This window comes from Salvelinus namaycush, chromosome 22 (assembly GCF_016432855.1).
Source record: "Salvelinus namaycush isolate Seneca chromosome 22, SaNama_1.0, whole genome shotgun sequence".
NCBI lineage: Eukaryota > Metazoa > Chordata > Actinopteri > Salmoniformes > Salmonidae > Salvelinus > Salvelinus namaycush.
Genome location: NC_052328.1, coordinates 14899664 through 14911806, shown reverse-complemented (window position 1 = coordinate 14911806; position 12143 = coordinate 14899664). Strand labels below are relative to the sequence as shown.

The window sequence follows — 12143 nt, the reverse complement described above, 5'->3', positions numbered from 1 at the left end:
CCATCACTCCTCAAGCCTCTTTGTTACCCCTACCTATATACACTGAGTGTATAAAACATTACCAACACCTGTTCTTTCCATGACATAGACTGACCAGGTGAATCCAGGTGAAAGTTATGATCCCTTATTGATGTCACTTGTTAAATCCACTTCAATCAGTGTAGATGAAAGGCAGGAGACCGGTTCAAGAAGGATTTTTAGGCCTTGACAAAATTGATACATGGATTGTGTATGTGTGCCATTCAGCGGGTGAATGAACAAGGCAAAATATTTAAGTGCCTTTGAACGGGGTATGGTAGCCAGGCCACTGGTTTGAGTGTGTCAAAAACTTCAACGATATCCAGCCAACTTGACACAACTGTGGGATGCATTGGAGTCAACATGGGCCAGCATCCCTGTGGAATACTTTCAACACCTTTTAGAGTCTGCTGAGGGCCAAAGGGGGTGCAACTCAATATTATGAAGGTGTTCCTAATGGTTTGTATGGTTTGTACATACTGTAGCTACCTCAAATACCTCGTACCCCTGCACATCGACTCGGTACTGGTACTCCCTGTGTATAGCCATGTTATTTTAATCGTTATTGTTATTCACTGTGTATTTATTTGTCGTGACAATTTCTATTTTTATTTTTTATCTTTAACTCTGCATTGTTGGAAAATAACCCATAAGTAGTTAGTCTAAGTTACACCTGTTGTTTCCGAAGCATGTGACAAATACAATTTGATTTTGTAAACGTCAGCACGCTTTAAAACAATCTGAGCCTCGCTTTTCAGTTTCTCATTTACTCTAATTAGATGAGAAATTATTTAAGATTTGACTGTAACTGGTACGGTACCTCAAAGCATTAAAATCAATGTGTGCTGATTAACCAAAACACAGCACTCGATGACGCATGCATTTGTTTTTTAGAATTGTGTTGCAAACTAAGCCACTTATGTTCAATTTTGCTATCCATGGAACTAATTACATTACAGTGTAATCACCTAGGCGTTTACAACATGTAGGCCTAAGAAATGTTGGCTTGGAATGTTGTTGGACGATGCTATCAGTTCATTATGCACAACTACACCCATAGACGGTAATCAGGAATTTGGCATCTGGCACCAAAGCAATAAAACACATATGTTGCTTTTTATGTCGTACACAGTTGCTTTCTCTGAAATCTTCAAATATGATATCACACAGTTTGTAACTTTAAAACTTGGTAGAGGGATGTCAGGGGCAAATATAACACAATCTCATTTTAGTTTAATGCATCATTTGTTTCTGGTCTGATTTCTAAACAGTGCATTTGGTGATGTTTTGCAGCTAAAGCTGCCAAAGTCAAGGTGAAGACTATGCTTGACTCAAAGAAGGAGTCCAGCGGGGGAAGCAGTGGTAAAGAGAAGGTGAAGCCCATGGTTGGAGGAGATGATTCAAAGAAGAAGGAGTCCAGCAAGGATATCAGTGGAGGTATTGGCGGTATTGGCGGTATTGGAGGATTAATGGATGGCAACAAGGGCAAAGAGGGAGGAGACTTTGTAAGTTTCTTACCTGGCAAGGATGAGAAAGAGTCAAGTAGCGGAGGAGGTGACAAAGGTAAAGTTAATGTCGTTATAATTGAATGCCCTACATAGGGTGAAGTACAAATTACATAGTATTATAAAAACTTCATGTATTCTATTCAGGTGTGTCTTAAAAAAAAAAATGCTATTGTATTTCTGGTATATTCTCCACGTCTGATAGAACCTTTGCTGCGGTTTTTTGTTGTTGCTGCTGCTTAGAGACCAGAAGAAATACCATCTGTATAATTTCAGAACTATTAATTCTAATCATTAATTGTAATCAACTCTGCCTATCCCTCAGACCTGAACGACCTACTGGGAGACATTGCAGGAGAGATATCTGGCTAGTAAGATGACAACTAGAAGGACAACAGCAACGCAGACCAAGTGCGATCATTTGGGAAGTCTCTTTGGCTGAGTCAGACTGAAGCCATTTCTTTTTCTCAATGTAATCTCAATGGTCCTATCCCTCTCTCGCCTGTGTTTATTTTCCTCACTAGCAATGTCTCAATGATGTCCCTGCTCCCCAGGGGCATTTCACTGATATACATCCTCTACGCATGTCTCAGATCTGAATTGGACATAAGAGGAACTGGAGCTAGGGATGAGCCTATTCTGGTAACAGATCAATCAATCTGACATACCTCTGGTTATTGCTTATGAAGAATATTATGACAACCCAATACTGTCACAATGCATTGTGTAATGTTAATGTTTTGTATTATATTTGAAAAGTAACTAAAAATGTTTATTCCAAAAGTCTGTTGAATGCCCTGATGAGCAAGGATCAGACCCTTTTTTTATTTTACAAATGTTGGCCTAAAATGACATACCCAAATCTAACTGACTGTAGCTCAGGACCTAAAGCAAGGATATGCATATTCTTGATACCATTTGAAGTTTGTGGAAATGTGAAATGAATTTAGAACACATCAGATCTGGTAAAAGATCATATAAACAAAATGCGTTTAGAATTTTTTTCCCCCCATCTTTGAAATGCAAACGAAAGGCCATTAAATCACACAGGAGTTTATGCGCAATTTAGATTTTGGCCAACAGATAGCAGCAGTGTATGTGCAAAGTTTCAGACTGAGACAGCAGGGGTTCAAACTGTAGAACCCAGTTCCTACATTTTAATATAAAAATTGATTTTAAACAAACAATACTATGCTACATTTTATCTCTGGGATCCTCAGGATGACAAATCAGAGCAAGATTACTGAATGTAAGTACATTATTTACCTTCAGAGGTGAATGTATCAAACGAGTTGCCGTGATAAAAGTTTGTTGTGCACTCTCAAACAATAGCATGGTATTTTTCACTGTAATAGCTACTGTAAATTAGACACTTCAGTAAGATTAACAAGAATTTCAACTTTCTGCCCATATAAGACATGTCTATGTCCTGGAAAGTTGGCTGTTACTTACGTCATTATAGTGACAATAGCGCACGTTAGCAACAACCATCCCGGTATAGGGACACCGATCCCGTAGAGGTAATGTTGGATGAAATAGGTACAGTGGGGATTATGCAGCCAATAACTAGCTGTTGATATACAAAATAAAACAGGATTTGCCTCCATGGAAAAATCTTTTACATACCCCATAGGGAATCATAGTTTGGTTTGAATCAACACAATCTATCGTTTTGTAGTTTAATTAATTGTTCAATGAAAAGGCAATACAAATGATCTTACATAGAATCCTGAAGCAGTCAATCAAGGCTGATATAAAGAACAATAAACATTTTGTTCCCACATATTCTCCCCTTCCAGTAGCCCTACGGATTCAGCACAAAAACCACACCGATCTTGGTCAAATTCTGAGGCGAGACAAAGAATTAAACAAAGGCAAAAATACAGAGAAAGACACTCAAACTGTGGCTGCCCAAGCAAACACCAGTAACAACAAAGAACAATCTTCTGGAATTGATCATTTTAGTGACATGTCAACAGAGTAACATAATACATCTGCTTACTAACACATTTTATGACATCATCCTGAAGTGTAGACACACTGCTTTATACTGTAAGTGGACTGAACTCCTATTGGGTGACCTTAAATAGAAAGAACATTCTGGTGCAGGTAAAAATGATTAACCTTCTCCATTACAACACAGGAGAAATGAAGGCTTTACGTGTGTCTCTGCTCTACATTCTGTTATGTTAACCAACTTCTTCAACTCTGTCAGTGAAGTAACAGTATGTCCGTAACAGACACTGAACAAGCGCAGCGCTAATTCATAAAAGAACTAGCCCGTAAAAGCTGTAGACCGGAGTTTTTGGTGTTACCTGGCATAATAATATAGTAACAGCAATTCAATCGATGGAATGACTACAGGCAAAAAATTACCATAGGCACAGTAGTTTCATAACAGCGGATTTAAAGCAAGCTAGAACATGTGGTCTCTTGATAATATGAGAATGCAAAATAATGTGTATTGATTTGCTTGAAATACATATGCAAAGAGTAAAGCTAACGGTCGTGTGTAAAATGTAAACGCCTGATATGTCGTGAACATCATATAAAGATTTTATGAAGGTTGCTTGGAGGCTGGGAGAGGCGGGGCCCTGGGTCTGCTCGGATGGACAGAGGCTGTGGAGGTGCCACCTATGTGAAGGTAAGACCAGCCTCGTTGTACACCTTGAAGACCTTCTCGATGGCGTTGACGTACGCTGCCGTCCTCAGGTCGAGGCCCAGGTTGTACTTGTTAGCTGTGCGCATGATTTGCTAAAAGGGGAACAGAAAACAAAGAACATCAACTGAAATATATAAAATCTCCCTGTCCCTTCCAAGTATTCATTACTTTCCCCTCCTTCGCCATTTGTTACATACAGCAATACACCTCCATTGTTCCATTTTCAATGGAGTGATCCATTTCCACAGGATAATAAAGCATCTGTGGGTACTTGTATAGAAATAACCCCCAGGGAAATATAACCAAGTAATAAACCAGCAGACTGTCAGGCAGTATGTCTGCACAGAGTATTACATTTCCTGGGATGCGGTATAGGCAACCCTGTATTATTCAGTTGCTGTATCCTCAGTCAGACGTGACAGTAAAGTCATCAGTGTTTGTTGGATATATGGTGTGTTAATGGTAGAGGGTGGTCCGTGTTATTAGGTGCAGGTCATGGCCTGAATCCTCATGCTCTCTGCTCTCTCTAGCATCAGAGCTGGGGCTTAACAAATGAGACTAACAAAGCACCGGCTTCTCCAGTTACCCATAGGCTCTGCTCGCACGCACAGCAAACCAGTGAGAGGGGGAGTGTGTGTGTGTGTGTGTGTGTGTGTGTGTGTGTGTGTGTGTGTGTGTGTGTGTGTGTGTGTGTGTGTGTGTGTGTGTGTGTGTGTGTGTGTGTGTGTGAAAATAAAATGATGGCAAGATGGCTCATATTGCCTTTTCACTGCTTAGTGCTGTTTGGGTAATGAGATGTATAAAACCGAAATGGAACTTGATGCCTTCAACTTTCAAGACTTCATTACCCCTAATAAGATGCCTCAGGACATTATGTTGAATTAAGACAGTATTTCCTTTCAACAAAACCTCTGGACCTGTGAGGAACAGTTTAGCACAGATAATCATGTTTAAGCAATCAGCCTCTTACCCTGGCAGACCTCTCCATGGTGTAGGCCAGTCCTGAGTGCACAATGTCCTTCTCTGAAGCACCCTGGAACCAAACAAAAGAAAATACAATGAAAATAAGGCTCAGAGCGCACATCTAGCCTACTAAACTAAACCATTACTCATCTCTAGAGAAACACAGCTCAACTTTGAAATATCTCTAAACTTGGTTATAATGAAATTGCAGGACCAAAGCATTTATCTCCAGTCTGTCGTTGAGTGAGCCTCATTTATCAACAGTAAGGTAATGTGTTTGAATCTTTGACACTAATGTACAAAATGGTGGCTGGGGAAAACAGCAAGCAGAGGACGTATCTGATTTTATAGGTCTGTCCTAAAGGAGTCTGTTTGACTGTGGCATCAGGGAGGGAGCGGTTTTCCCAGGATAAATCCCCTAAGGGGATGGTCTGTCATCAGGATCAGGTTGCATTGTTTACTGGTGTCCCATACAAGGTTAATGCGTTCAATGGAGTTCACATTACGTAAACACGTCTAAAGACAAGCGTTATTTTCCTATGAAGCACACATTTACTTTCCTACTATATGTAAATTGCATTTGCAAAAAAATCCTGGACAACAACAGTGTGTGTTTGTGAATACTGAGACAAACAATTAAAGGAACAAAATCAACAGCTCCTGTTGAATGTCTATAATACTGGATCTTAGGGGTATTGTTTGAATGAGGGGAAAGTAATCCAGGGGCATTGAATAGGGGGAAAAGGGTTGTACCCACAGCGATCCTGGCCTGGAACTCAGAGGTAGGGACCACTGGGATTGCTCCCCCATGCTTCCCAAACTTCCTCTCCAGACTCTCCTGGACAGACACTGAGGGAGAACACAGACAGTTCATATGTATATGATTAGATTATATGTATTAGTCTATATGAATCCTCACTGAACCATAAAGTGAACTAAATTTAGATTAGTTTGTTCACTTGCATTAATAATCTGGTATACATTTGTACTTTTTGCCAACATTTTGGGGATTGGCAACACACAGCTGTATCTATTCTGAGCCCTCTACCATGTCTCCAACATTACCCAATCTTGCCACTCATGGGACTGGGGAATGGATTCAGCTTCTGAAATATTCAGAACACCTCCCACTCGGTCACAAGCATAACCCCAGCTCAAACCTCCCCTGCAATGTACTGAAAACAGTCACCCTACATAGGATGACATAATTGAATGCAAGAGGACCAGCCAGATAGAGATCTAATGCTAATCCACTCATCATGAGTGACTCAATGTTATAAAGGGCTTTTGTGTGAAAATGCATGTGCACAATGTGAGACTGCTCAGACTGATGCTGCTGATAGACGGGAAAGAGAGAGCGGGTGAGGGAGAGTGTCAGACATTGCCTGCAGACACAGTCAGCATCCACCTCTTCCTGGAAACGGCATAATGTGACTGCCAATAATGTTGTGTATCTCCAGGCACAGAGGGGCTGTGCCCAACACTGTACTGTGTGTGTGTGTGTCCGTTCCACATACAGATTAGTCTTCTCTTTTGAGTGGTAGGCATTTGCTTTCCAAATTGTAAATTTTTCCCGCAGTTGTATTTTGAAATTTGCAAAAGGCAAACAGACAGCCGCAACTAACCACACAGTATAAATATAATCCATAGATGGCAATTCTCATTCAAGTCAGCCATTGCTAGTGTACCCATGAGTTAAACAGTCAAATTGCCAGGGTTAGAGGTTCCAAAACCCTTCTATGGATTATATGTTTATGGCCACAACATATATAATTGGCGCACAAGCTGCCCAAATTGCGGCCTTCCCGAACATAGGCAACCAGTAACTGGCAAAAAAAAAGAAGGAAACCCTTGAGTAAATGAAGGATACACAGTTTGTGTTATGGTGTATATTTTCCTGGCATGGTTTAGGTCCACTTGTAGAACCTATGCCAAGGCCCATTGAAGCTGTTCTGGCAGCTCGTGGTGGCCCAAAGCCCTTTTAAGACATTTTGTTGGCGCTTCCTTTATTTTGGCAGTTACCTGTATGAGTTTGATCAAATTTAATCCACTGTTATCTTTTTAGAAACGATTGATCCTCTGTGGCAAAATTCTGCTCTGGTGTATTTTCAAGATTGAGAGCAGGCTCGTGTGGTTGGATAAAAAAAAAGTTGATGTTTTTGCCTCTTGTGCCCAGCCCCTGACTAACACAATTGAACAGTTAGATTTATTGATTAAGCAGTTGTTTTTGCATTAATCAGTTACCCAATCAAGGCAGGGCCCCTCAGTTACCTACATGAGGCCTCTACCTTCTCCATCTGACAATTAGCAGAGAGGCAGCAGGCTGTCTACACTCATTGAGAGCGTCCCTAACCCGGACGACGCTAGGCCAATTGTGCGTCGCCCCACGGACCTCCCGGTCGCGACAGAGCCTGGGCGCGAACCCAGAGTCTCTGGTGGCGCAGCTAACGCTGCGATGCAGTGCCCTAGACCACTGCGCCACCCGGGAGGCCATGTTGGGTGTCTTTTAGGACCCAGACTTGTTGCTAGTCAACTTTCGGGGGCAGCCCCATGAGTGTCTTTGAGAACCCCTCCTAAAACCCACCTGTTTATGTTTTGTTTGTCAGTGATTTTTTCTTTGTTGTGAGCGACACCGAGTTTGTCGTATGGGAACGTAACAAAATGGGAGCCCAGATATTTATGTTCAAAACTCAGTACACCCTGAGGGGTTATAAGATTGGTGGAATCATTTTGAACGTTGCATATATACACACACACAGGATAATACATTTAAAAAAGCCATGGACTTTAAGTTGGAAGAATGTAGAATATCCTACATGGGAGATGCTAGATAAATGTACAAAGGCGAATCTGCTCATCATTGCAAAGCATTATGACGTCAAAGTGGCATTTGGCGATCCAAAAGCAGTAGTCAAAGAGTTGTAGAGTGTACTGTTTTGGTGGAGGAGGAATTCCTCTCGGACAGAGAGGCTAATGAAAAGGGCGCTAGGGGTACTGGGGTGAGTCCTGTAAAACGTACAACTGTGAGAGTTAGAATTAAAGGCAAAGTTGGAACAACAGAAATTAGAGTTTGAGCACAGGGAAAGACAAGATGAGCGTGCAGCCAAACATCAAGAACCTGAACATGCCATTCGATTAAGAGAGATGGACCTGGAAGCACTCAATCCAGTCAGGCCATCTGGCACCCTCAACAGAGTTTGATCTTGGTCAGAACAGCCGGCTGGTACCGCCTTTTAACAAAAAAAGAGGTGGATGTATATTTTACTCTATTTGAGCAGACTACTACATCCCCAAAATTGCCGCGAGATACTTGGTCACTGCTCTTCCAAAGTGTTCTTGTGGGAAAGGCTCAAAGTGTACGCCGCTTTATCGCTTGACAAGAGTTCAGATGATGATACTGTTAAAGCTGCTATCCTTTGGGCTTACGAGTTGGTCCCAGAGGCATACAGACAACAGTTCTGTAAATGATGAAAGACAATACTTCGAGCAATTCAAAAATTGCCTTCATGAAAGGGTTGCAAGCTACATTTATGAGCACAAGGATATCTTGAGAAAGCTGAAGTACCCAGTAGTAATCCCTACACAAAAAGCTATCCAGATAAGTCACCTCCTACTGAAGAGGTTTCAGTCCTTTTCTACAGTGCCCAAAGATAAAGATCGGCAGAAAACAGGTTTTTCGTATCCACCAGTTTGTCATTACTGCCGTGAGAGAGAACACATTGTCTCTCAGTGGCCTAAGTTGAAACAGAAAATTGAGAGAGAGAAAAAGCAGTTTCTTCTTGTGGGAGCCCTCCAGCCCATTAAGTGTCTGGTTGGGAATGGTGTATCTCCTAAACAAGATTTGGGATCAGATGTGCATGAACTCAGTTTCAGATGGGTTCGTGTCTCTGCAGAGTGGCGATGCTTTTAAACAGCTGGTGAAGATACTGCGACACACTATGGTGGCCCAATCCTTTATTATGCAGGGTGTTTTGCTTTTGTCTGACACTTCAGCAACTGGTTACAGTATGTTAGTACGGCTATTCCCAAACTGGGGTGGAGTACGCGCAATGCTGTCGGGTGTACGGCAAATATATATGCGATACACATTTTCAAACAGTCCATTTAGATTTTCCAACGGGGCTATACATTTGGGTGATTTTTTCTCTCGCCTGAGTAGCCACATTTCACTGCCAAAAATATCATTAAACCATCTAGTGTTCATCGAAATAACAACAATGTCAAATACAGGTTGCCTAGTCAAACAATTAACATCCAATCACATTAACCATTACTCTCTCACGGGAATTCCACTAACGGCCGCCCAAAAATGTATGTAGCCAAACATAGATGCTGCTCACTTCGTTTCCTCGAAAATTGATAAATTGTTAATAAAAGTAAGCTCCCCATCCATAGAGACACATACCAGCTCTACTGGTAGTACTGCTACTACCAGCTGTACTACATCTGCACTGTTTCACCATGCATCAGTGAGATGGTAGGAGATGTTTTGAAACAATTACTACTTCGCATACTTACAAGCCAGTGAATTCTATGCGTTACAGCTGGATGAGTCAACAGACGTGGTGGGCCTGGCATAGCTCCTGGTCTATGTCCGTTACGTTAATAGGGGTCAATTAAGGAAGACATCCTCTTCTGCAAACCAGGACAACAGGAGAGGATATTTTTAAAGTACTGGACAGCTTTGTGACATCAAATGGACTTTGGCGGTGAAGATGTGTTGGTATCTGTACTGATGGCGCAAAAGCCATGACAGTGAGACATAGCAGTTGCTCCCAATGCCACATGGGTACACTGCAGCATCCACCGACAGGCTCTTGCTGCCAAGGGAATGCCTGATAGCTTGAAAGACGTTTTGGACACTACAGTGAAAATGGTTAACTTTGTTAAAACAAGGCCCCTGAACTTGTGTATTTTCTGCACTATGCAATGATATGGGCAGTGACCATATAACGCTTTTACAACATACAGAAGTGCGCTGGTTTCAAGTATTGACACATTTTTTTTTTTATTGAGAGGCAAGCTTAAAGTTCTCTTTACTGACCATAATTTTCACTTGTCTGACCGCTTGCATGATGACGGGTTTCTCACACGACTGGCCTATCTGGGTGATGTTTTTTCTCACCTGAATGATCTGAATCTAGGATTACAGGGACTCTCCGCAACTATATTCAATGTGCGGGACAAAATTGAGGCTATGATTATGTTGGAGCTCTTCTCTGTCTGCATTAACAAGGACAACACACAGGTCTTTCCATCATTGTATGATTTTTGTGTGCAAATGAACTGAAGCTTACGGACAATGTCAAACGTGATATAGCGAAGCACCGGAGTGAGCTGGGTGCGCAATTACGCAGGTACTTTCCCAAAACTGACGACAAAAAACAACTGGATTCGTTATCCCTTTCATGACCTGCCTCCAGTCCACTTAACGATATCTGAACAAGAGAGCCTCATCGAAATTGCAACAAGCGGTTCTGTGAAAATGTAATTTAATCAGAAGCCACTGCCAGATTTCTGGATTGGGCTGCGCCCCGAGTATCCTGCCTTGGCAAATAGTGCTGTTAAGACACTGATGCCCTTTGCAACCACGCACCTATGTGAGAGTGGATTCTCAGCCCTCACTAGCATGAAAACTAAATACAAGCACAGACTGTTTGGAAAAATATTTAAGACAGACTCTCTCCAATACAACCCAACATTGCAGAGTTATGTGCATCCTTTCAAGCACACCCTTCTCATTAACCTGTGTTGAGTTATTCACAATTTGATGAACAAGTAAGGTTTCATACGTAAGATGGCTAAATAAAGAGCAAAATTATTGATTTATTTGTACCCTGGTCCTATAGGAGCTCTTTGTCACTTCCCACCGGGATGTGACAAACACTCACTCATCCTTATGTTTAATAAATGTATCGTGTGTAAGCCTGTGTGGCAGGCTTACAATGATGGCAAAAAACTACATTTGAGAGTGCGCTGACCTTGGTGCTAGAGGGGGTACACAGCTGGAGGTTGAATGTATGAAGGGGTGCGGGACTATAAAAAGTTAGGGAACCACTGTGTTAGCACAAAGCGTGAAGATGGGTTGCATGGAGGTTCTTTTGTATAATGTGGAACTCAAGTCTGATCTTATTTCTGTTTCCGATGTCGTTTGAGTGAGGCCTAACCTACCGGTGAAGGGGGTCTCATTCATTTTGGGAAACAATTTGGATGGAGGGAAGGTTGTGCCAAATCCTGTCGCATGTAAGGAACTCAAGAGTAGAGGAACCTGATGGGTTATCAGAAAAGTACAGTAGAGCGTTCCCAGCGTGTGCTGTAAGATCCCACCATGGGCGATCTGTCTGAGATGGGTGATCATGATTTCAATAAACTGGGAGTTGACCTCTCCTTTGAAAACCACAAAGGTGAGCAAATTTGTAGAACCACTGAAGGAAGATAGGGTCCCTACAGTTGACACTGACGTCTAGGAAGCAGCTGATTGCTGAACAGAGTAAAGATATTTCCCTCTACCCGCTGTTTGCTGAGATACGTCCAGAGGAGTTTTTTATGACGTTCGTGTGGGTTATTTGACAGAGATGGTGTTCTAATGTGGAAATGGTGTTCTAATGTGGAAATGGTGTTCTTAAGCCACTTCTGGGCAGGACGATTGGCCCAATCTCAAATTGTCGTTCCAGTTGCACTTCGACAAGTGATACTGAGGTTGGCTCATGATGATAGTATGGCAGGTCAACAAGACGTATGACCATATCTTGCGTAACTTCTTCTGGCCTGGTCTGAAACAGGATGTCGTGTCTTACTGTAAATCCTATTATGTTTGCCAGTGGACGGGTAAACAGAACCAATCTGTACTGGTTGCACCTTTGCAGCCTATTCCTGCTTTTGACAAACCTTTCAGCAGGGTTCTGGTGGACTGTGTTGATCCTTTGCCCAAAGCCAAGAGTGGTAAGTAGTTTCTCTTAACCATAATGTGTGCTGCCAATCGTTTTTCTAAGGCC

The 12143-nt window shown here is 42.0% G+C and overlaps 1 protein-coding gene across 1 annotated transcript in view; it reads right to left on the bottom strand.

Moving 5' to 3' along the window:
• Nucleotides 1-3188: 3188 nt before the first annotated feature.
• The window catches only part of LOC120017598 (glutamate dehydrogenase, mitochondrial-like), a 50243-nt gene continuing 41288 nt past the window's right edge, over nt 3189-12143 (bottom strand). The window contains exons 11-13 of the mRNA XM_038960458.1: nt 5906-5997; nt 5156-5218; nt 3189-4277 (exon numbers count right to left, since the gene is read on the bottom strand). Coding sequence (XP_038816386.1) covers nt 4158-4277; nt 5156-5218; nt 5906-5997 — 275 coding nt within the window. The 3' untranslated portion in view covers nt 3189-4157. The remainder of the gene's footprint in view (nt 4278-5155; nt 5219-5905; nt 5998-12143) is intronic.